Genomic DNA, 26,864 nt, shown 5'->3' with positions numbered 1-26,864 from the left:
CATTAAAACAAAATAATAAACCTGCTCGCTCGTCATGACGATTACAATTATAACCCCAGGCCGGCGCGCAAACAACTGCCATAGCCAAAAGCATTGTCCTCCCTTCCAAACTCCCATCAGGGGTCAAGCAAGAAAGAAGAGGAGAGGCACAATTTCATGGTGTGCCCCTGTGCTGATCCCGCTGCCAAAATATCCGAATTCAAACCCTTCCTGGTTCTGATGCTGAAGCGCTGCTAATCACCTGCAAGACATGCCCACTCCTACATCCGCTTGCTGTCTATTTCCGCTATTTGCCCAAGGCCCGCCTAATATGCTTAATCCCTTCGCCTACCAGAAGCTGCACCATCCGATATAGTGCTGACACAGATTCTCCAATTTCGTAGCTTCGATGATGAGCTTGTTCACTTGGTTAATGATATCTAGCTCCTCGTTAGGCTTGAAATCGCGTCCAGTAAGCTTCTGTGAAACGCGGTCGAGCACTTCAATCGCTCTAGCGTTTTGGCTCTCTCTCTCTTCCGCACCGTTGGCCTGGGCACCTTCTGGTATCGTTGAGCTGTTTGTGCGGGCTCTGTTCCTAGCCATGGGGGGTGCCGAAGATTCGACATTTGCCATAAGCTCGGATGGTGCAACGTCGGCATCCAGGATGGACTGTCGTCGCGCTCGCATTGCGTGGGGGCCTGCAAGCGCTACCTCACGTTCGGAGCAGAAGTTGGGCCCAGCCGGAGAAGCAGCATTAGTGAGTCTCCAAGTGAGGAGAGGGTCATGAATAAACTGTGAAACAGCGAATTAGTTTTGCCACCACTTGTCAAGACTTTGTGAAAATCAACTTACCGCTTCCAGAACAGCCATTACACTCTCCTTGTTGTCTCGCAAGACCCTCATTACGTGTTCACATGTGATTCTGAAGCTTCCCTCAATGTTGCTAACCTCCATGGCATATGTCAACATACGGGTCAGTCGGAAAGGCACTCTCTCGGGATACTTTTCACGCTTCGTAGCAACTTCAAAACAGTCGCCAAAGTCAATATGGATAATCTTGCCAGTGACGCGGTCGAGCATAAGATTCGAAGGGTGGCGATCTCCCAGACCCAAGATGTAGCCCACCATGGACATGACGCCCAAGGAACGGGTGTAGTTTGTCCGCCTCTCCAACCAAGCTTCTGACGACTTAGACTTCAGCCAGAGAACACGGTAAAGATCCTGACCTGTCGTATTGTCCAAGGCATACCCAAACACTTCTACCTTTTGCATGAGCGTTAGATTGTCGTAGTCAGGTGCCATCTGGAGCATGATTCGGTGCTCAATGTTGAGGAGAATCTTGCGACTCTCGCGATACTCACGGATGAGGACGTGCAGTGTGTCACTATTCGGAACCCATCCCAGCAATCCAGAGTTCTGCGAGAGCGGAATGGCAGGGTAGCGCTGAATGTTGAGATGTCTCTTGTAGCATTCTGAATCATTTGCCAGTAGAGTGTTGCAAAGGCCAAACAGCTGCATCACACGCTCATCCTGTCGAATGTCCTCATGACCCTTGAGTAGGAAGGCGTATGAAACACCATCACTGCCGTTAGCGTTTAGTTTTCTCGGCCTTTGCTTTGAGTTGATGACGGTAAAGGTTGATTCAAAGGACATAATCCTCACGATGGGCTGTCCACTCTTGTATGTTCCCGGAACAGCCAGATCGAGGTTCTTCGCGTTCAGTAGTTTAGGAGAGCAGTACGTAAGCTCCAGGCTTGTGACCTGCGGCAGCTGTCTTGTGATGCGACGGAAGACTTGATAATAGAGATCCCAAGCTTGGTTGAGATCGTTAACATCCCGGCTTGTCTCATATTGGTGGCACCAGTCTTGGGCTTCCTTAAGATCGCGCCCAAAGGCCTGTGCGAATGATATCTCTCTCAAAGTCTCTGGGCCCCTCTCCAACTGTTCATGAAGAGGTTCCAGTGCCGCAAACATGCCCTCGATGTTGTGGTCGCCAAAGTACAGCCGCGATGCCTCTTCCAAACCCTCATGCCAGAGTTCGTGCCAGAGCACCGCAACTCGAATCAACTCATGACTAACCGTGTCTGCTTGGGCAACGAGGTTGGCGCTGTGCTGTCGCATGCTGTCCATGATTTGTGCTGCGGACCTCGACCGTCGACTATTCTGCCATGACTTCATGGCTACGGTAAGTGGGTAGACTAACGCCTGCGGGTGAGCCCGGCCAACGTCAGCTAGCAGATTGTGTACCGACTGCTGCACACGCTTGTTTGGCTGATTGATTCTAGCAATGAGTTGAGGTATCACCTCCAGCCATGTGTCAATGCTGACGTTTGCAAAGCCCTCGGTCACAGACGTGTTAACATCTGAATTGCCTCCGTGAGTGAACCACAACGTCAATAGACGCAGCGTATCTTGAAGCGAGCTGCCGGCGGATAGCGCAATGGACTTGAAGAAACCTTGGATGGCTGGCACAACATGTTCGATAATCATCGTCTGGTCTGCTCTTGATAACTGCCCTTCACCTCTAGCGGACAAGGTCTGAACAATCTCAAAGTTGGCAAGCGCCCAGGCATGCCAGGCCTTGTACCAGCGGGGGTTGTACTTGGTTGCTTGGGAGTAGGAGGCTAGAATGTCCTGAATCTTGGTGTATTGCCAATCATCCTTGTTGAGAGCAATCTGCCACTCGCCTTGTCGCAAGTAGCATTTCGCCAATAGCACTGTCTGATCGACCAACGCTCGCTGTGTCTGTGGGCTCATCACAGAAGGATCAACTTGGTTTTGGAAGCCATACTCGAGTGGCAGGTTCACTTCGCTTCCTGCCTGAGCAGTGAGATGAGCCTTTGCAACGTCGAGACGATGGGCAGAGTCATTGGTAAATCGCTGTAGACAGTATAGAGTTCTCTCGGCAATTCCTGTAGCCTTCATGTTGGGCTGCTGGCCAAGTTCCCATTGATACTTGAGCATGCCGTAAATGACTTGGGCAGGCGGGGCGTTGCGTGGTGCTGCTGCTGCTTGTTTGGTATCGTTCCAGTACGGAATCAGGGCTTCAAGCGGCGCATCAGACCCGATTAGCTGTTTCAGTGACTTCTCAGCCAGTCCCATACGGCCCGACTTGCGGCAAAGGTTGGCAAACTTGATCCACATGCGAATGTTCTCCCCAGGAGCAATGACCAGGGCGCGTAGCCGCAGCATTCGCTGCCAAACCTCCACGTTACGCTGGCAACCTTCCAGTCTTGTTTCCCAGGTCTTGCGCATAGTGACCTGTTTCCTCTCATCACACTGCTTGTATACAATCAACTCTTCCAGCTCAGCAAGCATCTGAACTCTGACAACGACTTGGTACGCCCGGTTATATGACTCGCTAACAAGAGCACTAAGTTCGGTATCCAAGCCTTCACGAGCTTGTTCAATGCAAGCAATGGCCTCTCTGAACTGGTTCCGATGAAGGGCGAGGATGGCACCGAAGAACGACCTATCTGGAGAGTATCTCTTGAGAGAAGACAGGTAGTTATCCATCGAATCCCACTTGCCGAGACCCCACGCGGCAGCCGTAGCGAGCGGCGCAATCATTCTTTGGACTTCGGGTGCAGAATTGGCCCATGTGCTGCCGGTCAAGCTAGCGAGAGCGTCCCATTCACCTAAGGCGTGAAGACAACGCATCTTGCCCATAACAATATCAATGGGGATGGGTTGGTCAGCAGGCACCTCTCTTTCTCGCTTGTTGTAGGATGCCAAAGCTTCCTCCCATCGCTCCAACTTCTCAAACCATGTCTCGCGCAGCTGAATGCCTTCCTTGTATAGCTGAGCCTTCCGCAAGATACCAATAGCAGCATCTGACTGCTGTAGCTGATTGTTGATCACAATCAGGGCTTCTACGGCTCCACTGCTTTGATCCTGTAAGAATTCCAGTTCTTTGTAATGCAGCGCTTTGGCGTAGGCGTGACAACGAGCAGCCTCTCTACCGAGAACCCGAATGTCGATGGGCAAAGCCTTGTCATCGTGTTCCATGAACTCGGCCAAGTTGAGCAAGAGGCCAAGCAAATCTGGCGGTACATTCTCCGATTTGATGGCGCTCTCGATATTTTGAATTAGTTCGTCTTGGAACTGTTCATAAAGCTCGCTCCAACATGAAACAAAGGCCGAGTTGAAAAGCTCTCGGGCTAGAGGCAAGTAGACGCTCGCAAGGCTGGCGCATGCCCTCAGGGCGTGGTTTGGCGACTCTGTAAGAAGCGTGGTGCTGAATCTTCGTAGCCACTCCTGCCAATCCTCCTTTGTTGACTTTCCTTTGGTATCCCACGCAGCTTTCAGGTGGATGGCATTCATCTCCAGCTTCTTAGTACCCAGATCTGCAAAAGGAGTTTCATCACCAATGTCCAAGAGGCGCGCGTCCGATGTCAAGTCTTGCGGCAAAACCTCGCCTTTCTGCAGCTTGCTAACAAGGAGATCGTAGTTCTGATGTTGGATCTGATGTTGGTTGATGACCTTGTTCACAGTTCCCATAAAATGTATATAGTCTCTTCCAAGCTGTTGTACCAAAGCACAGAGTGTATCAAGCGCAGCGAGCCTCAGCATGGGTTCTCCATTGTCGAGCACTCTCGTTAGAGGATGAATAATCTTGGCTGCAAAATCGTTCAAATTCACTTGACGGGAAATTTTGCCAATAGTGTCAATCGCTTGTTTCCTGATGAACGTCGGCTGCCCCTGCTTCTCAAACGTCCTAACAATAACGGGTATAATAAGGTGCATGTACTCTTCAGCACTCGCTCCAAACACCAAAAAGGCGTGCAATACCTTCTCGGACGGCGTTCGCTTTGTGGACACGTCCTTGTCGAGCACACCAAGCATGAGAGGGAGAAGTGACGCCAGGTAGATCTTAAACTCACCCTCCAGCGACCGAGAGATGGCTTCAACCAAGGACAAGATCGTAGTCTGTAATGAAGCCGACTTGTGCCAGTATTCCTGAAGAATCTCTACAATCTCTGGAAGGTAATTTCTGATGTGCTGTCGTACAATGCTCACCAACGTGGCCAGCTGATTGAAGTACGACTCCAAGCGGGTAGGGGGGCACGATCGAATAACAAGCAAGAATGCAGGAACGATTCTATCCAAGAATGACACGCATTCTAGTCCTAACGTTCTGAAGATATTCATAATAGCCTCGATAACGGCGGCATGATGCTGAGCCAGGGAGTGGTCCTTGAGAATCTGGAGGAGTGCGTTGATGACGACGGTAGGAAAGTACTCTTTGTTAGACGGCGTTAATCCAGTCATCATCAGTGATATGTCTGTCATCTGATTTGACTCTGAGCGTCGTTGCATTTCGGGTGTCTTTTCCTCAACCTGCTGCATTCAGCAATTAGCGAACTCGAAGCTCCTCTCTTAATTTCGTTGTCCAAGAATGGACACATTCGAGAGGGAAGAAGGGGGCCGAGGTGCTCACCTGATGTTTGTAGGGATCCAATGCGCCCAAAATACCCATAAGCTTGATGGTCTCTTGTCGCAAAGGACCTCTCTGATCCTCTGTCCTAATAATGGCTTGGAGAATTTCTAATAGTTGAGGATACTCTAGGTAAGGTTGTATCACATATCCAGAATTACTTGCCAGCTGGCCAAGAGAATGGAGAGCCGCCTCTCGTTTGATGTTTGAGCTCTGATCTTGCAGGGCATCAATGATGAGCGGCATTAGACGGTCTTTGTACGGCAGCATGTCTTCGCCGCCGACAGTGGCCAGCTCTCCAATAGCTTTCAAGATGGTAGCAGCGACCGTGGGGCTGGGATCGTTGGCCTTGGGAAGAAGAACAGAGATCATTGGCTCAACATATGGCTTAATCAGTGACTGTGCGTTTTGAACCAAGAGGCTCAGTAGTTTGGCACTCTCCTCCTTATTCCGTGCCACATCTGAGAACTCGAGTTCAGTAAGCATCTGGATGAGAGTCTTTCGCAAGGAAGGAATAACATATGCCGGGTTAAACCTAGCAAGTCGACCGATAATAGAGATGGCAACTTCCCTGATAGAGAAGACTTCGTCATTTAAAGCGAAGAAGAGGATGCGAATGTTTTCTGCCTTGGCCAGGTGACGATCAAACCGTTCGTCCAGAGCGGCCAGCACAGTCCGCCGAATATTCGGCTCTGGGTCGGATATGCCGACAGTGAGTAACTTTTCAATGACATCCCCAACGACCTGGAGGGCATGATAACTGGTCTGGTTGACAATGGGATCTCGGACGTAAAGCTGGCAGCAAGTGAGAGCCGCCGCTTCTCGAATTTCCGGATCCTCGTCCTCAACGTACTTGATGGCCACGTCACGAACAAACTCGTTCAAAACATGACCAGAGAAATCAAAGCTCCCGAGAGTGTTCAATGCAAGTTTGATCTCCGTCTTGCGATTTTCATACGCCTGTGGATCCTTGGCATCCTTTGCGATAGTCGGCACCGAGGTTAGAGTGTTTGGCTGTGGCGCGCCGAGAGGCTTGAAGGGTTCACCGCAGAGGACAACGCTCAACATGTCCAGCAGCCTTTCTTGGATGATGGGCTTGACGGGCGGGATATAGAATGCCATGTCGACCAGGGCCTGTGTCAGCTTAGGCGTCAAGTCGCAGGCAAAGATGGGGTCAAGGAGTGCCTCCATGTATTTGCTGAGAGTCTGGCCGACAGCCACGGCAAGACGGCTGATACAGTCAAAGACTGGATCCACAGAGCCCCTCTTACGAGATTGTACGCTGAGGCCTTCTCTCACGTAGATCAGAACGCCATCCAGGTAGGGGGCGATGGCACTCTTGACGGAGTTTGCTATATTTCCGATGGCGAGGAAAGCGTCGTTGCGCTCCTTGTCCTTTTTCAACATGCCAGAGAGATATACCATGAACTTGTGTAGCCAAGAATGGGCGAAATCGGCTGGCGAGTAGCTTGCCAGGTCTGGTATCAGGAGCACCACAGTCTTTCGCGTGGTCGGGTCACGATGATCTTTGTGCTTGAAAACGATGTCACAAGCTTCCTGGTAATGTTCTTGCATGTACATACCACCTTGTTCCAGAAGCTCCTTCAAAACCAGTAATGATGCGTGGATTGACTCGACCGTGTTGACTTTCAGGCCCTGTCTCGCCTCGTTGTAGATCTTGCTCATCCAGATTTGCTTCATCTCCTGGTCTCGCTCTCGAATGATGCGGAAACAAGCGCTGACGGTCTCGGCCGATGTTTCTCGAATGAGCTGTCTTGGATCACGAAGGCCGACCCAGATCCAATCAAAAATGGTCGGGATATACTGGTACATGAGGGTAGGTGCATTTCGCGCAAGCTCACGCAGGACGAGAACTGCACTGTATCGTCGTTCCTCGACTCGGTCATTCTGCAACCATTCAAGTGCAGTATTTACCTCGGAGTCAACCAGCTCCGAAATCATGGCCCCTCCAGGCCGACAAAGCTTTCCAAGGGCAATCGCAGCATGCCGCATAGGCATAGTATCCTTGCCACGTAGAATAGTCTTTAGGTTCTGTGTGAAGCGGGTATACTTGGCGGCCACGTCCACGCCCTCAAAATCAACGAGAGAATCCAAGGCATAGATACCGCCCAGCCTCTCTGCGGAGTCGCTGCCATGTGTGATGAGTTGGGTGATTTTATTGTTAACATTGTTGTAGAAGGTGAGGAATTGCTCGGGGCTAAGATCTGCAGGGGTGTTAATTGAGCAGTCCCTCGAAACGCACAAGACGGAGTCGACATCGCCTTACCTCGATGGCATACAGTCACCAGCTCTCGGAGCTGGATAGCCGATCGCTTGCGCAAATCGTCGCTGGTTCTGGAGAGGGGCGGCTCATCAGCGTCGTCATTCCATCGACCAAGCATCAAACATTACAAACACCCCCACCACGGGAGCTCACCTTGACCGCAATCCCCTCGTGATATATTCGAGCCGCTCTAGGGCGACCTGCTGTGCCTGCGCCATCGTCCCCTAAGTCGACTGGAGCCTCAATGGAAGCGCCACATGTACCGCACCGAGGCGATGAGTCGCGGAAGCTCGACTGCGAGGTCGAAATCGCACCGAGGAAAATAGAATGACGCGCGATAGTTGTCGAGGCTCTCGATCGGGGAAAATTCGCAGATGGTTGTCGTGAGGTTGATAAGGATGAAAATGTGACACAGTCAAAGGAATGCCTCGCTGGCAGCCCAGAATCACGTTGTCATGATGCCTCCGACAAGCTGCGTTGCCGGATTAATGAAGGTTGGGTAGGACAAGGAAAGGCCCGTTAGCCTCATAGCTCGTAGGATCGATTGCTGCGCGTTTGTCCGCACTGTAACTGCACTGTAATTTCCCCAGCGAAGACGGGCTGGGCACGGTGCGTAAAGCTTAATGCTAACACTGAGCGGCACATGAGTCTCGGAAAGTGCTATCGATAACGGCAGCGGTGATTCGTCAGTGAGCGAGATCTCACTTTCGGCGGCTACCCAGTAGGAGAAAGTTAGCTCCATGACCACCTAATTCTTGGTCACGCTCTGCCGACCCTCGCCACTTGCTTGTGAAGAAGGATACTTTTTTTTTTCGTAAACTTCCGAATCGCCTCATCCCATCGAAGTCTAAACACACGAATCCAATAACACTAAACCTACACCGCAATACACATCGTTACGATTAGCAGCCATGGGCAATGACGGCGGATCCATCCCCAAGCGCCGCGAGCTGGTCAAGAACGCGGCGCGCGCACCGACAATTTCAGAACTCAAGGCGACGGCCCTCGAGTCTCTCGCACATGCATGGGCTCACTGCGCCCTCAGCGATGCGCCCCTCGACTTGGACGCAGTAGTTTCAGACTGGCGGGGGAGACTATACAGCTATGAAGCCATTCTCAAGGGGCTGATGCCGTCCGACGATCCCAACGAAGTGACACCAGCATCTCTGGGCATCCGCTCACTCCGTGACGTTGCAAAGCTGAAATTCTCCAAGACGGGCGATAAGTGGGCTTGCCCGATCTCCATGAAGGAAATGGGGCCGGCGACAAAGGCCGTCTACTTGGTGCCATGTGGCCACGCATTTGCAGAGGTTGCCATTACAGAGATCAAAGAAGAAGCCTGCCCAGAGTGTGGAGAAGCATTTACCCAAGAGAATGTGATAGCTATCCTCCCGACTGCTGAGAAAGACTTAGACAGATTACAGAAGCGAATCGAAGATTTACAGGCAACCGGCCTCACTCATACGCTCAAGAAGGGCAAGTCGGACAAGAAGAAGAAGCGAAAGGCCGGGGATGCAGAAGAGGAGGGAGATGCTGAGAAGAAGGAAGACAAGGCCAAGAAGAATGACGCCAGCCGAGCAAAGAAAGAAACAGACTCGAGAATCAAGGGCATCAACAACTCGATGGCTGCGACATTGACCGCTCGAGTATTGGCAGAACAAGACGAAAGAAACAAGCGCAGGAAGCTGGCCCAGGCGGCTTCATGAAACGCCCAACTTTTACAACATGAATTGATTGGATATAGCTTATCTCGTATGTCACCTGTAGAGATTCAATGATACCCCTTTCTTTCTATTTCAAGCTTGTTCGTGGCCTATGCTCTTCTTGAATCGGGATCTCCGCTAGGGTGGGACTGTGTCACAACAGGCAAAGCTGGTGCTGCAGATGTGAGGCTCTGTGAGGCTCAAGTGGTTCTAGAAGGGTCAATATAATGGAGAATGCCTAAGAATAACATGGAGCCCCAGTAGACTCAGGAATGCGCCCGTTTGATGCCATTGATGGCACCTGCAGACGGCCAAGGCCAAGCATCTCGGGACCGACTGCTCCTAGCCCGCATCCTCCATGTTTGTGAGGCCCCACGACAGGAACAGGTATGGTTGTATGATAGTATGATATTTGCCACTCTATTTTATACTACATCTAAAAATACATGATTCGTAAATCGGTTGTCCCATACATTCAATTCCACGTCAAGTCAAATCGAGTCAAGCTGACCTAACATTCGATCCGGCTGCTTGTGCATTGCTCGAGCTCTGTGACATGTAATGCTCTAGCTCAGCTGCAGCTGCATCGTGCCCTGATCCTTGAGTTGCGGCATTGAATGATCGCGCCACCAGACGATCTTGCACGCTTGTCCTGTCATAGAGGAATCTGGAGAGCATGGCGGGGCTCTGGGCTGTGCTACAGGCGTCGATGGCGTGCGTTAGCGGACATAGCCGAGTTTTTGGCGGTTGTTAGTGGTCGCTTTGGGGGGAGGGAGCCGGGAAGCTAGCGGTAGAAGCGGCACCACACTCACCTAGAAGCAGTGGATGGGCTTGAGGCTGAGTTCCCGTTGTGCTGGGTCGAGCCGTTGTTTGGTTGCTGAGAGGCGCCCATGGTTGGCTGGATATGATCTTGATGTTATTGATGATTGTCTGAATGGAATAGTATCAAAAGGCTTCAGAAACCTGTCTCAACAGATGGGTTGCTCTTGGACAGCTTCAAAGAGAGAATGTTGTCTATACAGATGGGTTCAAATGAAATACTTTAATCTACTTCCCTCAACTCCAAGTTCCAGTCTCTTCTCCTTATAAACCGACAACCAGGACAGTCATTGTCATTGTCCTATCCATAACTTTACAAAGCTAGTAGCCTCACGAGGACTTTCTCAGGGCTGTTCACACTGCTCGTACGCATAATTCAGCCCAAGGCTAAAAACGACCCCCATGCAACTCGATGTTCAACAAGCCTGAGGTCCAAGACCCGTTTCAAAGTATCCGTGATGCGCCAGTCAGTCTTCATTAGCCAACGAGAAGAGAGAAATCGACTTGTGAAGCCAGATTAACAAGGTGTCAAGAGAAGAGAAAGCCCATGGCAGCCACCATCAGTTGTCCGCTATGGGCAGCGGCACCCTGATGTTGATTTTTCCGGGCGTTATTTTTATCCGGCCTCAACTGATACCTACCAATCTGCCATCTGACCACTTTCAACTCCACGACTCCTCCACTGAGAGCAACTGGATCGAAATTGTGATGTTCACAATCAATCTATCCTGCCTACCTACGCGCTCGACTAATGCGCGCCGTCCCGCCGGATCAGAGATTAAGGCGCATCCCTCCAGGGGTGGCTATCGGCACAACACAATGAGACGATGACGGACGTTCAGCTGGCGCTTACGGACCAAGACAAGACCCCAAACCCGGCCCCATCCCCATCAAGGTGCGATATCGTCTTTTGTACTTTCTAGCCTATTCGTGCCCATTCCTGACTTGCCGCGTTTGGCTGCTCGACGGGCTTCGAAGCCGTATCAGGAGGGTCCCTTATTAAACCCAGAACCTAGACCCAGATCGAGGACCAGAACTCGGCCACTTGGCGACTGTCAAGATGCGAACCATAGGGCTGCCTCGACAGATCGTCTCTGCCTGCGTCAGCAGTGCTCCCCATGCAACAGCCGTCACCATGAGCGAATCAGAGGCGCAGCTCCGTGGCTCGTCCCCACGAAGGATGCCGTCGTATGGCCCAGCTGGGCAAAGCCATGCCCCATCGCCAGACACTAGAGTCTGCAGGCAAAAGTCCAGGACTGCAGAATGGGGGGCCTGAGAAGGCATCCAAGCTCGAGGTTTTAGCGGTTCGCGAGGCATTCCCCAGCGCCTTGATCCTGGCATACAAGACGGATAATAGTAGGCGATCCCGCACCTATCGTCGATAAGGCATTCTGGAGAGGCAGCCTTTCTTCTTTCTCTCTTTTCTTCATCCCTTCTTTTTTTCCACGCAATTAATATACTATAATTAATTTTAATGTAGGTCAGAGCGTCTCTTGTGTTTCTTTTCTCTTCTTCCTGCCTTAATTACCCCCTCAGCCATTATTATTTTCAACTTCAACATGGCGCTGTGGACAAAACACTGACAAGTGGACAGAGTCCGAGCCAAGTCGGTTTTGTATAATAAAACTTTCTCCCTTAGCACTTCATGACATTGCGACGGGCCAGCTTCTCAGCGGCTCACTCCATGGCCGATAGCCCAATTGAGCATGCAGATCGAAGACCAGGCCTTGCTCTCAATCATATTCCCATACACGTGCGACATGATTCGCGATCCAGAGATTCCCTCATCGATAAGCCGTTGACTGTGCCGCATTCTGGCACCGAGAGCCAAGGTCTTTCTGCTACCTTTGCTCAACGAAAGCACTTCCCTGAAAGCCTTCATTTTGCCCCTAGCTCATTCCGCCTGCGCTCGAGAACGGCTTCAACGAGGAGCAGCATCTCGTCGGCAAACGTACCAGACTCTGCGACGACCTATTCCCATTCAACACTGGCCAGCCCCATCAGCACCAGCTACGCCAGCGATCTCAGCGACATCTTTTGCGGGCATTCCATCGACGCTTCACGTCCTGCCAGCCGGGTGTTTCATCGACACCAGTCTTCTACGGGATCCTTTTGTTCAACCCACGTCAATGATGACGATGACGGCTACTCCTTTGCAGGATATCCAGACCTCAGCGCTAAGCTAGGGGAGATTCACGTCGCCACTCCAATCACTCCCGTTCCTATTAGCGAGAGCGACTGCCTGGAACAATCTACAAGGCAAGCACAGAAGATCTTCAGAGGCAACTCTGGTCTCATGTATATTGACTTTTACCGTCAGCGTCTCACCCATCAAAGAAGAGGAAGAGAGCTTGACTCCCAGCGACTCTCACGAGTGGCCGCAGCTTGAGACATCGACCATTGAGCCATCCTCTTCCAAGTGGGATACAGCATCGTATGCATCAGATGACGTTTCCTCTCAGGACACTGAAGCCATTCTTGATTATACCCTCCAATTAGTTTTTGGGGTAGATATTCAAGAGGAGGCGTCCAAGGTGACGCCGGCTGTGCGGAATCTGGTGGGCAAGTTTATTGGCGATGTCGGGAATTGTTTCTGGGCCACGCCATCAGACGCGGATATGACGCAAGTCATGTCAACATCAAGCAGCTCCTCAACCCCTTCTCAGGGCGGTAGCGGTGCTGGCGACTCGCAATCCGGCGGCAAGAGGAAGAAGCAAGGTCGAGGGGATGAAGATGACGGCGAGTTCAGCGAGGGTGAGGGCCTGGGATACAATCCCTCCAAGAAGATACGGCCAAATCCCAAGGAGGAAGAGAATCTACGTCTGAGCTGTCCTTATAGAAAGAGGAACCCGTCGCGATTTAATGTCAGGGATCATCACAGCTGTGCCATGACATACTTTCCCAAGTTTGCTGAGCTAAGGTACGCAAAGGACTAATCCTACCTATCTACCATCATATACGCAGCTCGTATGTGTGCATTACGTTGCTGACACGCTCCCACAGGCAGCACATTGTCAAACAACACAAGAGAGACGACCCGTCCGCATTTGTCTGTGATAGATGCAACCGTGACTTCCACACCAGGAAAGAGCTTCGCGATCACCAGCGTCTGCCGAAGGAGATGATGTGCGACATCATGGATCACGACCCAGAGTCGGGAGTAGATGGAACGACATCGGTCAAGCTCCTATCCCGTAAAAGAGCCAGTGGTGCCTCTCCTGAGGCCCAGTGGAAAGAAATCTGGAACATTCTGTTTCCAGATGATGAGGACCACCAGATCCATCAATACCGTACGCACCCCTCAGCTTATGGAATTCGCATGTGAAAACTCGCTAATACTGATTGAGTAGACTTTACTCCCGTTATTGAACATTTTGAGCTTTCCAACTACTACATGTCGTCGTTTGAAGTCCTACACTCTTCTCTGCGCGACAAGATTTCGAATCCGGCAACGCTGGAGACCCTGACCACCAAGTTCCAGCAATGCTTTATGGAGGCTGTAGAGCGATGTATCGGCGCCGCTCAGAGCATGCCCTACACGAATCGCAGCAACAAGAGAAATGAGCCATCTCGGGCACAGAGCTTCCAAAGCCTTATACCGAGAAAGGGGAGGGAAATACTCCCTCGGCCTGACTCTGGGGTGGTAATGATGGACGAATGTTCCGACGAAAGCGGCAGCATCAGGAACTCTGCCCTCGGACCCCGAGACAGCGTGCGGACTATCAAGGAGGATCTGCATAGACGGGGAAGCAACTTGGTTCCTGATCCCTCAGTCGTGCCTACACCGGCCGCAGTGAGCATGCTGGACCACAACTTCTCAGGTGACATGTCATTTATGCCAAGCATGGGTGTCAGTGTCACTGGTCCTATGGATTCCGTTGCTGTTCAATCTTGGAACAACAACGTCTCAGATCCTAATGACGGAGACATTGGCAACAGCTTTCCAATGCCCGACCATTTCTACGCTCCAGGAGAGCTGACGCCACATGGAGACTTGGGGACCTGGGACGAAGGGTATTACCAAACGGCGTTTCATGGGTTGGGCGGCGATCGATTTCACGGCTTTGGGGGCGGGCTGAATTAATGGAAGCTCGAATTTTATCCACGAAGGCCATAAACATGTTGTATGATAGATGTACTAACAGTCATTTGCTTGTCTCTTTTGTTTAACCTAACATCTAACTAATAGTCGCTATGCCAGCTACTTTGTTTATTTTTCTACAATCTTAACAACTTATTGAATGTGGTTGTTTCATGCTCATTGACTACGTCATTACGCCATGTCTATACTCATTCATAACATTCACGACTAATTAAAAAAGAAGAATGCAATTGTGTTGTAGGTGTACAATTAAAATTAGGCATTCGTAATTCTGTGTCAAGTCATTCAATATCTCCACTGGAAAGCCGGATGCTTCCAATCCAAGTTCTCAATCTGCTCATCCGTCAAGCCAGCCAGCGCCGCATCAATATCCTTGCTCCCTCGCTTCTTATTATCCCGCTTCATCCACACCAGCATCAACGCAGCCAGCACCAAAACCGTCCCCGACGTCGCCAAATTGAGCCCATTTCCGATATGGTAGTTTGGTGCGTCAAAGGGGAGAAACGCCCAGCTGCTAATCAGACCCCCGATGTTGCCCATCATCACGTTCGTGCCGATGGCTGCGCTGCGAGCCGTATCGCCGACGACATTGGCGGCGACTTGCGCGTTTGTCAGGGGCCCGAGGGCGAATGCGGAGGAGGCGATGAGGAAGGTTGCGCCGTAGCGGACTTTTTGGTCGGTTGAGCCGAGGAACATTGCGTAGCCTACCATGACCATGGGGGCGGAGAGGACGATGAATATCTGGCGTCTGTCGAGACGCCAGCTGAGAAGGGGGAACAAGACCGTGAAGAAGGCTCCCACCACATAAGGGGGCACGGTGAGGAGCTGTTGGTGGATGGTTGTCTTGCCCTTGAACAAAGTAGCGACGATTGTTGGGGCAAAAAAGGCCAATCCTTGGACTGTGATGTTGTTCAAGAGGAATATGAAGGCCGTGCTAAGCGTCACAGGGTTGAAAATGCCCCTCGAGATCTTTACCCTGTCCATGCTATCCAAGACTGTAGTGGTACCAACCCGCTCAGACTTGACACGGGCAATGGCCAGATCCTTTTCTTCCTGTGAGAGCCAGCGCGCAGTTTCAGGGCGGTCCGTCAGGGTAAAGAAGCCAATAAGGCCAAGGCCGATGGTGATGATGCCTTCAACAACGAAGATCATACGCCACGACTTGACGCCGCCAACGTGATCGAGCTTCAAGATGGCAGACGCCAGCAACCCGCCAAAGGCCCCTGCCAGCGGTGACATGACAATGTAGAGAGACAGTCTAAAGGCCAGTTCGGAGCGGCGGTACCAGCGAGACAGGTAGTAGGCAATTCCAGGCATCATGCCAGCTTCAAATATTCCAAGGAGGAAGCGAACGCCGGCGGCCTGGGCCATGGTGTTGACATAGCCGGTTGCCAGAGAGCAGACGCCAAAGAGAAGCGTCGACATGGGCAGAAACCAGCCGGGCCCGATGTATTTGCAGGCTAGGCTCGCGGGGATCTCGAAGACGATGTAGGAGATGAAGAAAACGGATATGACGGCATTGTAGTCATTTCCCTCTAAGTGAAGATCACTCGCAAGGCCGGCAATTCTTGCATTGCCTATGCATCACGGAGTTCGCTTGTCAGTGCGAGGACATGTAGATGGAACAAGTGTCTTAATATCGGCTTACCAATGTTGGCGCGGTCAATGAAGCAAAAGAGATAGAGAAGAGCCACGGTTGGGACGATGAAGAGGTCAATCTTGAGCCGCAGCTTGCGCTCAGCTACGGCATCATATGCAACGAGAGCTTCACCATATCTTCAACACATTGGATCTTCATCAGTAATAAGTCCAAATACACAACACACGGAACCCCGAACTCTGCGATTTTCAAGATGCAGGAGTTGGTAGTGCTCACCTATCTGTAGCGGCTTGGCCTTTTTCAGCTGCCAAGTGCACATCTCGCGTCGATATTTCAGTCTTTCCGCCTTCTGTCTTGAGTAGCATCTTGATATCTTGATGAAAAAAAAAAAAATGCGGCCGGTGAGCCTTTTAGTCAGGTTCAATATCGTTCTGAAGTTTTCAAAGGGCGGAGGAAGAAGAAAAAATTTACGAGCGAGGGATCCGAAGTTCACATGGAAAACCCGCTAGCCAAGCTGCATCTGCAGGAAATTTGATTTGTCGCAGCTCCAAATTCCTTCTTGTCCAGGGGACGGCAAAGGCAGTAGTGCAACCTTGCCGGGATTCATCTTTTCTTATATCTCACTGCGATTCCTTTAAAGGAACATGCATGTGGCTTTGCATGAAGAAGCGGCTGGATGCAACCCCAAGAGAGCCGAGCCGCTATTAGTGAGCCATCGAGAGAGCGCGACCAACACCAAAAGATGGCTTTGGTCCAGAATCCAGCCATCCACCACTCACAAGCCTACAATGGTCGGTAATCGAAAACGGCTGTTGAAGCATTCTCCTCAAAGGCATCAAATTGGAGAACAAGCGTGTGTGCCAAGTTGGTCCTATCCTGGACCGCTGCCGTCATCAGCCAGTCGTTTGGAGCCGGGTAAAGTCGCTAATGCGGGCACGAGACAGCATATTTTATGCTTCCCCGGGAGTTTCTAACCTTAAAAAGAGGTTAACATCGCGGGGAAATTTCGTTTTCGATCTTGGTATTGGCATTAGTCAGTCATGACTCGGGAGAGAGAGCATTGCATGAAGCCCAAGCCCCCTAGTCTGGACTTTAATTCCATGACAGGTTTTGCCTCTTGTTTAGATGGATGGACACATTAGACAAATAGTTTAGGGGAGGCATAGTACGGGTTCCATATTGGTCATGTCTTGTGAGGAGGAATAGGCAACCGTTGCTAGCAATGGTGTAATGATAACTCGGACGCACACTTATGTATGTTGGCAGTGCTTGTAGTGTCATTGTATGCACGTTGAGTGGCATTCCGGTAGGACCCTTGCATGGTGGCATCGCGATAAGTCGAAAAGAACCCCGAGATACCGAGGTGCGGCGATCTTGGTGCAGTGGAGGGCTCAGCGCAGCATGACGACGTGGCCGGCTATTTTGGCTAGATGCAGAGGATGGATATTGAATTGTCCATTGCTAATGAGATGCGATCCATGTCTCAAGGAAGGAGGTGGCACGAAATCCGGTTCAGTTACTCGCGCCAATAGGAACAGTAGTTACGCATCTATCTTTCTAGAAGCACGCTTCTCTTTGCGTGGCTGACTGTTGCTAGGAATTTAGTTGAAGATTTAGCATCCTAGACTACGGAGTACAGCTCGGGAATACTGAGATGAGTAGCCTGTACTGCTTAATAGCACTGGTAGTGTAGGTCTTAACAGTCAAGAAGCCACCTTGAAGCTTGTACAGATCCTGGAATCAACAGCACTGCTGCATATAAGTTCTAAGTTGATCGACCCAATTTTGTATTATGTCACAACTCTCAACAAAGATTGATTCATCGGTCTCAATCAACCGACTTTGGATCGTATCATGCAATGCCAATAAATGTTGGGGCTGTTCTTCAGGGTAGCTTCGCATCCCCTACTGCCTTCCACCGTACTCGTATTCCTCGCCACGACAGATTTCATTGAACCTTGCGCTACAGATGAATCGATGTGGCGATCATGTGCCAATCATCAAGCAACTCAAAGGGGAAACCGAACGATTTCCAATATCGATCCACGCCGATAGTTCTGCTTAGAAGCCTTATCCAAGGCTGCAACCAGATGCTTGCAAATACCCGCGCTGTGATTGGCTAATCGCTACGCCACATGCCCTGAGCCAATGGGCATCGCCGCAATCTGACCCAAATCGAGTGTCATCAGCCCAGCGGCGTCAAGGCTGAGTGGACCAAGCATCAGGTACAAAAGACGTCACTGTCCGGCTTCTAAGCTGGACATCCTGATCAAGCAAGCATCTGCATCTTTCTACTCCGTATTCACAGTTCATCTACAAGACTTTTAATGATTCTTCCAACCGTTCTTCATCAACCAAACACAACCGTCAAAATGACTGCTACCAAGGCCTCTACTTGCTGCCGTCAGGGCACCGACGCCGAGTGTGCTTGTGGTAAGTTGGAATACACACCAATCAACTCTCAGCTACATCAGATCTAACAGAAGTCCCAATAGCTCAAAAGGCCACCTGCTCCTGCGGCAAGGAATCCGCTCTTCACTGCTCGTGCGGCAAAGCCACCGCCGAGAATGCTGTCGAGGGCCCGCGCTGCTCGTGCCGTGCTCGTCCCGCCGGCCAGTGCACCTGCGACCGCGCCTCTACAGAGAATGCGCCCGTGACAGGCTCAACCTGCCAGTGCGGTGCTCGACCAGCTGGTAAGTGTTCATATATCGGAAGTGGAAGAGTTGGACTTGTGTTGACTTGTGACGATCTAGCTGCTTGCACTTGCGAAAAGGCCACCGATGGCGGCTACAACCCTGCCAACGAAATCGACTTTACCAACTTTGCCAAATAAAGATCGAGCCATCTGCTGAGAGGTGCTTAATTGCTCCTCTCCCTTCTTTAAATCATCATCTTTTTTTAATATCCTCATTTGAGACTGCGGTCAAGGGTGGCGTTCAGGGCGGACAACGGAATGCAGGACTACTGCTGGTTTATTACACTATTTTGACTTGGCTGCACGCTTGCAGCGATGGGGCTGCATGTTGCATGTTGCATGCACTTATACGAACGAGTTGCACATAGAATTTGGCAGGGCGGCCATCGCCTAAAGTGCGGGTGCTTTACTATATCGGGCTTGGGCCGTGCCATTTGTTATTGTTGACATGCACAACACATTGGGACTGGCGTTGTGTGGCACCATGTCCTCCCTCTGGAGGCATTGTATACTATCTAGCGTAATGAAATGAATACAATCAAAAACAATTTAAAGCAAAACAAAGAAAAACACAAACAAAGAAGACGATGAACTCAATCTGAACGTGCTAGCCTCGATTAGGCACAGACTGCGTCTCCTTGCTGAGCAACAAGTGAGAAGCGCTGAATCAATCTCATTCAAAAGTCAGCACATCAGGTCACACACGGGCTATTTGCTGGTATTATGTAATTTCGGGCTGCGATTCACCGCCCGCGCGAGGCGTCAAACACGCCGCTCATTGGCCGCCGCCAATTTAACTGCCGGACAAATCAAGAGCGGTCAGCCCTTTTGAGCTGTAGCTCTGGTAAAGTTCCTACCTTGTGTGGAGCCACTTCTCTGTGCCACCCACCAGGGCTGGGCAAAAAATCTCACCTGGTCGCGTCCTGCCATCGTCGAGCCACTCCTATAAAACTACCACAGACCACCTCGCAGCGTGCGCTCCATCTCTTCATCACCATCAGAATAGAGTAGAATCTGATTTGGGGTCCTTTGCAAGCGCAGCATCGCATTTATCACAGCAATTGAAGCTTCCTTCGCGCTTCCGCGAGCACAACGCCCGATCCCGTCTCTTTCCCCCTTCGCTTATCAAGCAGACCCCAAAGCTATCCATATATCAAACCAGCGCGTCGCGATGCCTCCCAAGGTCGCAAAGCCCGCTGCCTCCAAGGCGGCTTCAGATGCCAAGAAGCCTGCCGCGACCAAGGCCAGCGCAAAGGCGACATCCAAGACCGCCGCTACCACCAAGGCGACAACAACCAAAGCCGCCAAGAAGGATGAGAAGCCAGCCAAGGCCAGCGCAAAGGCCGTCGTCAAGGGCAAGACTGAAGAAAAGACTGAAGAGGAGAAGCCCGTGACAAATGGCGCCCCCGCCGTCAAGCGAAAGGCTTCAGAGACGGAGGACGAGCAGGAAGACGTCGTCATGGAAGAGCCCCAGCCCAAGAAGAGCAAGACTGACAAGGAGCCACGCGCCGCACCGGCCAAGGCCAAGAAGCCCTCTTTCCCCGAGATTGGAAAGAAGATCAACGACGCTCCCACGCAAGTTCTGGACATTTACGTCTTTGGCGAAGGTACTTCAGGCGAGCTCGGACTGGGAAGCAAGCGCATCAACGGCAAGAAGCCCATCGATGTGAAGCGTCCTCGACTCAACGACAACCTTTCGGCCAAAACAGTCGGAGTTGTACAGATTGCATGCGGCGGTATGCATGTCGTTGCGCTTACTCGCGACAACAAGATTCTCACTTGGGGCGTCAACGACCAGGGCGCTCTGGGCCGAGACACAAACTGGGATGGTGGATTGCGGGACCTCGACAAGGCTGACGACTCCGACTCGGAGGATGAAGACGACACCGGCATCAACCCCAAGGAAAGCACGCCGACTGCCCTGTCTGAGGAGGACTTTGCCCCCGGCACCAAGTTTGTTCAGGTCGTTGCTAGTGACAGCGCCTCCTTTGTGCTTACGGAAGACGGACGTGTCTATGGATGGGGTACCTTCCGATCCAGCGATGGTATTCTGGGCTTCACGGAACACGTCAGGGTTCAGACGCGACCTACTCTCGTTGCTGGCCTGAAGAACATCAAGGCTCTCGCTGCCGGAGCCAACCACATCCTCGCGCTCGACACCAAGAACAACGTCGTGGCCTGGGGATGCGGCCAGCAGAACCAGCTCGGCCGACGCATCATTGAGCGCAACAAGATGTCTTCTCTGATTCCCCAAGGCGTTGGCCTGCCTCGAGGCAAGATTGCCAAGATTGCCTGCGGCTCGTACCACAGCTTCGCCATTGATAACAAGGGAGCCGTCTGGGGCTGGGGCTTGAACAACTTTGGCGAGATTGGTGTTGAGAGCAACGCCGGTGAGGACGATGCCGTCATCCTCAAGCCCGTCAAGATCACCTTCCTCGCCGACCACACCGTCACGGATATTGAGGGCGGTATCCATCACTCTCTGGCATGCACCGAAAAGGGAGAGCTGTTTGCTTGGGGCCGTGTGGACGGTTACCAGGTTGGCTTTGAGCTCGAGGCTATTGAAAAGGTCGACAAGGAGTACGTCATCCGGGACGAGAGAGGCACTGCCAGAATCCTCATCAAGCCCACCAAGCACGAAGGCAAGTAGATGTCCCATTATGATAAAGCTATGATTTTATGCTAACCAGCTCACAGGTATCTCTGACATCGTGTCGGTTGCTGCCGGTACCGACAACAGCTTTGCCATTAGCAAGGACGGCAAGGCCTACTCCTGGGGCTTTTCGAGCAACTACCAGACTGGCCAGGGCACTATTGACGACATCCATGTCCCTACCTTTATCGACAACACTGCCACCAGAGACAAGAAGATTATTGCCGCCGGCGCTGGTGGACAGTTCTCTGTCCTCATTGGCTTGGCCGAAGACGTGCCCACTACCAACGGCGAGGTGAATGGTGCTCACTAAATCATCAACTCTCGGCAATCAAATTACAAAGCCAACAAAAAAAAAAAAAAGGCGCGATGACAGACATTTGAGGTGATATTTGATATCATGCTTCAAGCTATATAAGCCTGCTATCCAGGGTCAGGAAGATCCAGGGCTACTCCACTCGAAGGGTTATTTCCTTCTCTTTTTTTTTTCCGCATGCATTTGTTTTCCATCGCCTCGTCACAGAGAGGTCGGGGAAAAACTGACGGACGGGGCTCTCTGTAACCTAATGACGTGATGGACTTGTTTCTGGCGAGTGGTGAACTTTTTCTCTATATATAGATCATTTTGCATTGTATAGCCGTACTTATGACATTGCTTTGTTTAGGCGTTGTGGTTATTGATTCTCATTGAGCTTCTCTCTCATAATAATATAGTGCTCATTCTTTCGAAAAGACTTTGTGATGTCGGTGCAGGTTAGGTGCCTCTTATATCGTCTTGACTAACGACGTGACGTTGCTATAAGCTGCGATGGCCATCTTTTACACGGCCCTGGTAGTTTATACTGCTCTACGCTTTAGCTTACCCAGCTGCTGGTTCATATTTCCTGGCAGTATCTTGCGGAAGCAGCAATACGCAGCGTCAACTACTCGTACTAGTGTGTTGGTAGAACCATCACGACACTTATCAAACAATAGACAAACACGGACAAAGTACTCCGTAGGTAGGTAGTCACCCAAACCCCCGGCACTGCTAGTTCCCAAACCCGGCTTTTCAAACCGAAAATACTCCAACCGAAGCAGCATTGATTGGATTGATTCCATGTTGCATGCCAGGGGTTTTCTACCAGAAGCAAGGCAAAAACGTGCAACAAAATAGCGCCAAAAGCTACCGAAGTAGCGAGATTACAGAGAATTAAAAAGGCTCCAAGGGGGACCGGCACGGAGCACAAAGTACGGAAGGGCCATGGTATTGAAAACGGGGCTGGAATATTTGTTCCCCTTGCTGAGAGATCTGGATCTCAGCCCACGATGTGGTTTTTTGGGGGTCGATAAGCTTTTTTTGGGCGAAGGAGGAAAGGGAAAGGGGGGGCACATCGATGGGCGTGGGTGTTGTGATGGGTTGGAAGGGCCTTGACCGCTTGGGGGGCGTGGGTTCGTGCAACTTTGACCGCTTGGCAGTGACAATCTCGCTGGTGTGCTCGATTTGATGCTATGGGTATCTTGGTTGGTGGTGGTATCTTTGCAGGGGATGAGGATGTTGGAGCATCGTGGGGGTAATTGTGATATGGGAGCAACAGGCGCGAATATGGCGGTAAACAGTTCTTGTCAGGAGTATCTCGGCAGACATGTGAGGTGGCAATTCAAAAGTATTCCCTCGCCTACTGTTCGGAGAAGAACACACATCGGATTTCACATCTTGAAGAGAGGAGAGAGAGACTGGAGAGAAAGAAATTGGCCCCCCTCCCAGCACACTCACACTCACACCGCTGCCCAAGAGCGCCAGCCGAAGCCCGAGAAGCATGGAGAAAGGAAGCAGCAAGCGGTGGAGTATATCGAAGCGAGACGAGCGTGTTCCAGATTCCAGAAGCTCCAAAGCTTACATGGGGACATACCGGGGGGAGCACATTTTGCGGGCGATGGAGTCCAGTGAGAGGGAAAAAAAAAAGAAAAAGGACGCTTGATTACGGCCGAAGTCCCCGGCTCACGGCAAGGGGAGAGAAGACCAGACCCCAAGATGCGGGCTAGACCGCGGTGGTACCTGAAGCAGCAGCAAATTACGGGTGCGACTGCGAGTACATGTACCTTAACTCGGTGCCCTTTTTTTAGCACGGAAAAAGCCAAGAGGAGTCTAGAAGAAGCAGCCGAGATTGGGGGGACTGGGTTCTGCGAGCAATGCGGTGGCTCCGGCTGCTACGGAAGGAGAAAAAAGAAAAATAAGAGCACGAGTTGGATGGAAGCATCCATGAACCTTGGAAGATGAGCATGGGAAGGGATATGGATGTGCTGTACCTGCAGCGATCCAGGGGCTGGATGTGCTTTCTCGAGACCGCGATTGGACCAAGACGCTGGAGGGATTCGCACTGGACCTCAAGGGCAAGGCCAGTGGACGGCAAATGGCGGCCCTGCAGCGCTATTGCTTGGCGGCTGGCCGTGCGCTGAGACCGCTAAACAGGGCGGTTCCGCAGTGGCGACTTGGGAGCCCACGTTCGCGGTCACGGCAAGCGGTTTAGCGTGGTGGTGGCCGGTGTGCGTTTTGCCAAGGGGCGCTGAAACTTGGGAATTTACTAGTATCAATACGCATTCGATGGTTTCTTGGACGTGATATTACTTAGATTGGTCTATTCTATGGATAGTATATACGAAAGACTTGGCGCATGACAGAAAATAAGAGAAAGATTTGATCAAATAAGACAAACGCCAGACATGAGATATTGAAATTAGGACAGTGTGGACGGCCGTGGTGCGTATTGTTCCCGACCGAAAGACGGCTCACGGACCTCCTTGTTACAGAAGGTACATGATATTGAAACTTTGATGTGGGAGTACATTTCCGGCTTGCCGCAATAGTTGCAATTAAGCAAGGAAACGAAACGGAAAATATCAATTCTCACATGCACTTTACGTTTGCTGTTCCGTACTGTACGTACCTATACTGTTCATCTGCCGTTCCTGTACGCTGTAGGGAGTACGAAGGTTCATTAGCTGCATGCAGCTTCTATCAATATTACGAGCAGCACCATCATTTCACGCAACCAGTCTCCATACCCGTAACAAAAAAAAGCGTTCATTTCCCTGATTTTGATTGATTTCTATTTATTCCTCAGACACGCGGACCCGGTATTCATCGCCTCTCCCTATCCCTTTTTGCAGATCATGTTCGAAGGATGTTCGCTGCTGGTGGCAAAGTGTTCATACTGTACACCCATACGGAATACACACACATGTAGCAATGACATTGATGGACTAGAACGGGCATCAAATGACTTCAATCTCCCATAATAGCTCGTCCGTACCTTGCATATTGTGGCGCGGTGATCGCTCGGAGAATTGCCACTGAAAGATTGAAACGGCCAATTTCATTTTGCCCGTGTTCTTTCTTGCTTTTTGACACTTTCTAGCTCGTCAATGCGCAAATATGAATTTTTTTAAAAAAAGAAACGATGATGTTTCCGATACATCGCGATCTTCCCATCAATGGATTCTTTCACACCCCCCTCCTTTACGGTGAGGTTGGCGGGCGGAAGCGTTTCACTTATTGCCGAGCAAGTGGTAGTACGAATCCATACATGCCCTTCGGCGTTTTCTGCTACCTACCTGCATACTAATCTTGCCTCTTGTTGCTTTATCCCAATGTCTACTAGGCGTGTTCAGCACAGCTACGACGACGGTCTGTGTTCAGAATAGTGCCATTAACAAAAGCGGCAGTTGCTAGAGATGTGCCGAATAGCTCAAATAACCGCACGGAAAAACCACACCGGAGCAACACACTACTGTATTCTTGCTTACTGTATCCCGCCTCATCAGTACAAGTAATACGGATCCATTGATGCTACCTTCACCTTCACCTGTAGCTGCATCAAGCTCTTGCTCCTCCTCCCCCCATGTCACGGTCCAGCATGCGAAGCCTTGCCAAGACACAGTAGTTCTCCCTCAAAGGCGACACAGGGCCAAGCTTTGTGAGCCATTATAATCCCAGATCGGCAGACGCACGGCGGTTTGAGAAGATCCACCCGACGGAGCACTGCTTCTCCACTACTAATCTTGCGTCTTTCTCCTTTTACCGCATCCCCCTGCCAAAAGCGAACAAAGACCTTGAAAGGGGAGACCCGCGCTGTTTCAAAGCTATGGGAATATATGGGAAAAGAAAACGGCACTAGCAGCAGCGTAGCAAAAAACGGTATGCCGGGGAACAAGACGGGGAACAAGGAGAGACACGGTACGGTAAATGGGAGCGAGACACTGGGCTGAGAAGAGAGAGAACAAAGAATACAGCAAGATAAAAAAACCAACATTAATTAGACACTGTCTTAATACGAAAGAGGCACTATACGACATGTTACAATGCTGCACTACAGAGTTGCAATTCGCGGCTTAGCGAGGTGACGAGCAAACGGAAGAGGAGCACATATGCGTTGTGATACCTCAGAACGCACAGTATACACCTAACCAGTCCATGTACATACATGTCGTCTTACAGGCAGGCAGACAAAAAAACAAGCATCGAGCATTGGGCAAATCTCTCCCCCCCAGTCACGCCATTGCCAGGGCCCAATCGTTATCAATGCACCAGCCACGAGTATATCGGATGGCACGGTGACCCAGCACCAAGAAAAGCTGGAGCTTCCTCATCCAAGGCAGCGCAAAAAAAAAAAAAAAAAAGAAAACGGCTGGGCTGGGTCTCTCTCTTCTCCTCTTGGTCCTCCCCCAAAGGGAGCCCACTCCGGCCGCCCGCTTATTCCCAGTTTTTTTTTTCACAAAAAAAGCAAAAGAAAACCTTGGAAGTGTTCCCATACCATAGCTAGACGCCTTTTGGCCGGAAGCAAAAGAGTGGCCCTCCCTGATGACGCGTATGCCCCCCAAGAAGCAAAAAGTAGAGCCCGGGATAAAAGTGCGGAAATTCTCGACTACTGTGCCAGTATGTCGCAGCGGTGGAGCAAGCAAGCAGCCAGGCGTGGGACGGAGGTGGGCTCTGGTTTGCTGTTTGCTGATCCGAAGAGGGCCGCAGTGGCTTGGGGGGTCAGTGGCTTGCCCAGCCCAGCTTCTCCGTTGTACGGACAAGCGAGGGAAAGCCTCTCTGTTCTTGGTCTTGGTCTTGATTTTTTTGATCCTGTTCGTTCGTCTGTTCGTTTTTGGGATGGTGATGGTTGCAGGGAAGAGGTGTGGTGATGGGAGCTTTTCCAATCCCGGCGTGGTTGTGGCGCTAACAACGGATAAGAAGAGCAGATAGATAGGGAATGAAGTAATTGTACAGAGATAGGCACTGCAAAGATAAGGCTATCTTTTGGTGTGGTGTGGCGGGCCAATGTAACTTGGACATATCCGGCGGGCGGTACATGTACCAAACCATTATTGCCGAGAAGAGGCTTGACCTGCAGTGGCTATCGCAATCGCACAAACACCTCACGGCCACACCCCATTCTCGAGAAGTGTCTCAGCCGCATGCATAGCATCCCAAGACGGATGTGATAGATAATGGCTGGGCGCAGCAACCACAGCGTCTCGGGTACCGGTACTTTTCGTCTTGTCTTGTTTTCGTTCCCATTGTATTACATGCAGCATGATTCATTCGTTGCGTCCTCGTGTTTCTTACGA

At 51.1% G+C, this 26,864-nt stretch overlaps 9 protein-coding genes across 9 annotated transcripts; 5 read left to right on the top strand and 4 right to left on the bottom strand.

Annotated features, from left to right (window-relative positions):
- Positions 1 to 327: 327 nt before the first annotated feature.
- M431DRAFT_4534 (hypothetical protein) lies at positions 328 to 7,918 on the bottom strand (the record flags this gene model as incomplete). Its single annotated transcript, XM_024915292.1, has 5 exons — positions 328 to 771; positions 832 to 5,322; positions 5,420 to 7,641; positions 7,704 to 7,771; positions 7,854 to 7,918. 5 exons carry the CDS (start codon positions 7,916 to 7,918, stop codon positions 328 to 330), a joined length of 7,290 nt encoding a protein of 2,429 aa, XP_024775217.1.
- Positions 7,919 to 8,453: 535 nt separating this feature from the next.
- M431DRAFT_507212 (hypothetical protein) lies at positions 8,454 to 9,791 on the top strand. Its single transcript, XM_024918931.1, has one exon. The coding sequence runs from the start codon at positions 8,612 to 8,614 to the stop codon at positions 9,404 to 9,406; it is 795 nt and encodes a 264-aa protein (XP_024775216.1). The 5' UTR covers positions 8,454 to 8,611; the 3' UTR covers positions 9,407 to 9,791.
- A 1,346-nt stretch (positions 9,792 to 11,137) lies between these two features.
- On the bottom strand, positions 11,138 to 11,656 carry M431DRAFT_403282 (hypothetical protein). The gene has a single exon (XM_024914882.1). It carries the CDS (start codon positions 11,561 to 11,563, stop codon positions 11,222 to 11,224), a length of 342 nt encoding a protein of 113 aa, XP_024775215.1. The 5' UTR covers positions 11,564 to 11,656; the 3' UTR covers positions 11,138 to 11,221.
- A 250-nt stretch (positions 11,657 to 11,906) lies between these two features.
- Positions 11,907 to 14,306, top strand: M431DRAFT_83763 (hypothetical protein; the record flags this gene model as incomplete). Its single annotated transcript, XM_024923352.1, has 4 exons — positions 11,907 to 12,440; positions 12,505 to 13,142; positions 13,226 to 13,512; positions 13,573 to 14,306. The coding sequence occupies 4 exons, from the start codon at positions 11,907 to 11,909 to the stop codon at positions 14,304 to 14,306; spliced, it is 2,193 nt and encodes a 730-aa protein (XP_024775214.1).
- A 151-nt stretch (positions 14,307 to 14,457) lies between these two features.
- M431DRAFT_403298 (hypothetical protein) lies at positions 14,458 to 16,428 on the bottom strand. Its single transcript, XM_024914883.1, has 3 exons — positions 16,201 to 16,428; positions 15,973 to 16,100; positions 14,458 to 15,901 (listed from the first exon to the last, which is right to left on the bottom strand). The coding sequence occupies exons 1-3, from the start codon at positions 16,287 to 16,289 to the stop codon at positions 14,610 to 14,612; spliced, it is 1,509 nt and encodes a 502-aa protein (XP_024775213.1). The 5' UTR covers positions 16,290 to 16,428; the 3' UTR covers positions 14,458 to 14,609.
- Positions 16,429 to 18,296: 1,868 nt separating this feature from the next.
- M431DRAFT_82963 (hypothetical protein) lies at positions 18,297 to 18,757 on the top strand (the record flags this gene model as incomplete). The annotated part of the gene is made up of 3 exons (XM_024923244.1): positions 18,297 to 18,357; positions 18,420 to 18,617; positions 18,678 to 18,757. The coding sequence occupies 3 exons, from the start codon at positions 18,297 to 18,299 to the stop codon at positions 18,755 to 18,757; spliced, it is 339 nt and encodes a 112-aa protein (XP_024775212.1).
- A 953-nt stretch (positions 18,758 to 19,710) lies between these two features.
- On the top strand, positions 19,711 to 21,847 carry M431DRAFT_403242 (hypothetical protein). Its single transcript, XM_024914880.1, has 2 exons — positions 19,711 to 21,261; positions 21,317 to 21,847. Exons 1-2 carry the CDS (start codon positions 19,791 to 19,793, stop codon positions 21,583 to 21,585), a joined length of 1,740 nt encoding a protein of 579 aa, XP_024775211.1. The 5' UTR covers positions 19,711 to 19,790; the 3' UTR covers positions 21,586 to 21,847.
- Positions 21,848 to 22,520: 673 nt separating this feature from the next.
- On the top strand, positions 22,521 to 23,376 carry M431DRAFT_403264 (hypothetical protein). Its single transcript, XM_024914881.1, has one exon. It carries the CDS (start codon positions 22,759 to 22,761, stop codon positions 23,200 to 23,202), a length of 444 nt encoding a protein of 147 aa, XP_024775210.1. The 5' UTR covers positions 22,521 to 22,758; the 3' UTR covers positions 23,203 to 23,376.
- A 1,680-nt stretch (positions 23,377 to 25,056) lies between these two features.
- On the bottom strand, positions 25,057 to 25,838 carry M431DRAFT_403067 (hypothetical protein). Its single transcript, XM_024914877.1, has one exon. It carries the CDS (start codon positions 25,562 to 25,564, stop codon positions 25,157 to 25,159), a length of 408 nt encoding a protein of 135 aa, XP_024775209.1. The 5' UTR covers positions 25,565 to 25,838; the 3' UTR covers positions 25,057 to 25,156.
- Positions 25,839 to 26,864: the final 1,026 nt, after the last annotated feature.

The sequence above is a fragment of the Trichoderma harzianum genome, assembly GCF_003025095.1.
Source record: "Trichoderma harzianum CBS 226.95 unplaced genomic scaffold M431scaffold_5, whole genome shotgun sequence".
In the NCBI taxonomy this organism is placed as follows: Eukaryota; Fungi; Ascomycota; class Sordariomycetes; order Hypocreales; family Hypocreaceae; genus Trichoderma; species Trichoderma harzianum.
This window is presented reverse-complemented; position numbering and strand designations above follow the sequence as displayed.

Bases quoted from the DNA above. Each gene is read 5' to 3' on its own strand.
- M431DRAFT_507212 (XM_024918931.1), top strand. From the start codon at position 8,612: ATGGGCAATGACGGCGGATCCATCCCCAAGCGCCGCGAGCTGGTCAAG.
- M431DRAFT_403282 (XM_024914882.1), bottom strand. From the start codon at position 11,563: ATGCCAGGATCAAGGCGCTGGGGAATGCCTCGCGAACCGCTAAAACCT.
- M431DRAFT_403298 (XM_024914883.1), bottom strand. From the start codon at position 16,289: ATGCTACTCAAGACAGAAGGCGGAAAGACTGAAATATCGACGCGAGAT. The intron at 16,101-16,200 runs GTGAGCACTACC...AATGTGTTGAAG, and splicing joins GGCCAAGCCGCTACAGATAG to ATATGGTGAAGCTCTCGTTG. The intron at 15,902-15,972 runs GTAAGCCGATAT...CGTGATGCATAG, and splicing joins CATTGACCGCGCCAACATTG to GCAATGCAAGAATTGCCGGC.
- M431DRAFT_403242 (XM_024914880.1), top strand. From the start codon at position 19,791: ATGCCTCCCAAGGTCGCAAAGCCCGCTGCCTCCAAGGCGGCTTCAGAT. The intron at 21,262-21,316 runs GCAAGTAGATGT...ACCAGCTCACAG, and splicing joins CAAGCCCACCAAGCACGAAG to GTATCTCTGACATCGTGTCG.
- M431DRAFT_403264 (XM_024914881.1), top strand. From the start codon at position 22,759: ATGCTATGGGTATCTTGGTTGGTGGTGGTATCTTTGCAGGGGATGAGG.
- M431DRAFT_403067 (XM_024914877.1), bottom strand. From the start codon at position 25,564: ATGTTGGTTTTTTTATCTTGCTGTATTCTTTGTTCTCTCTCTTCTCAG.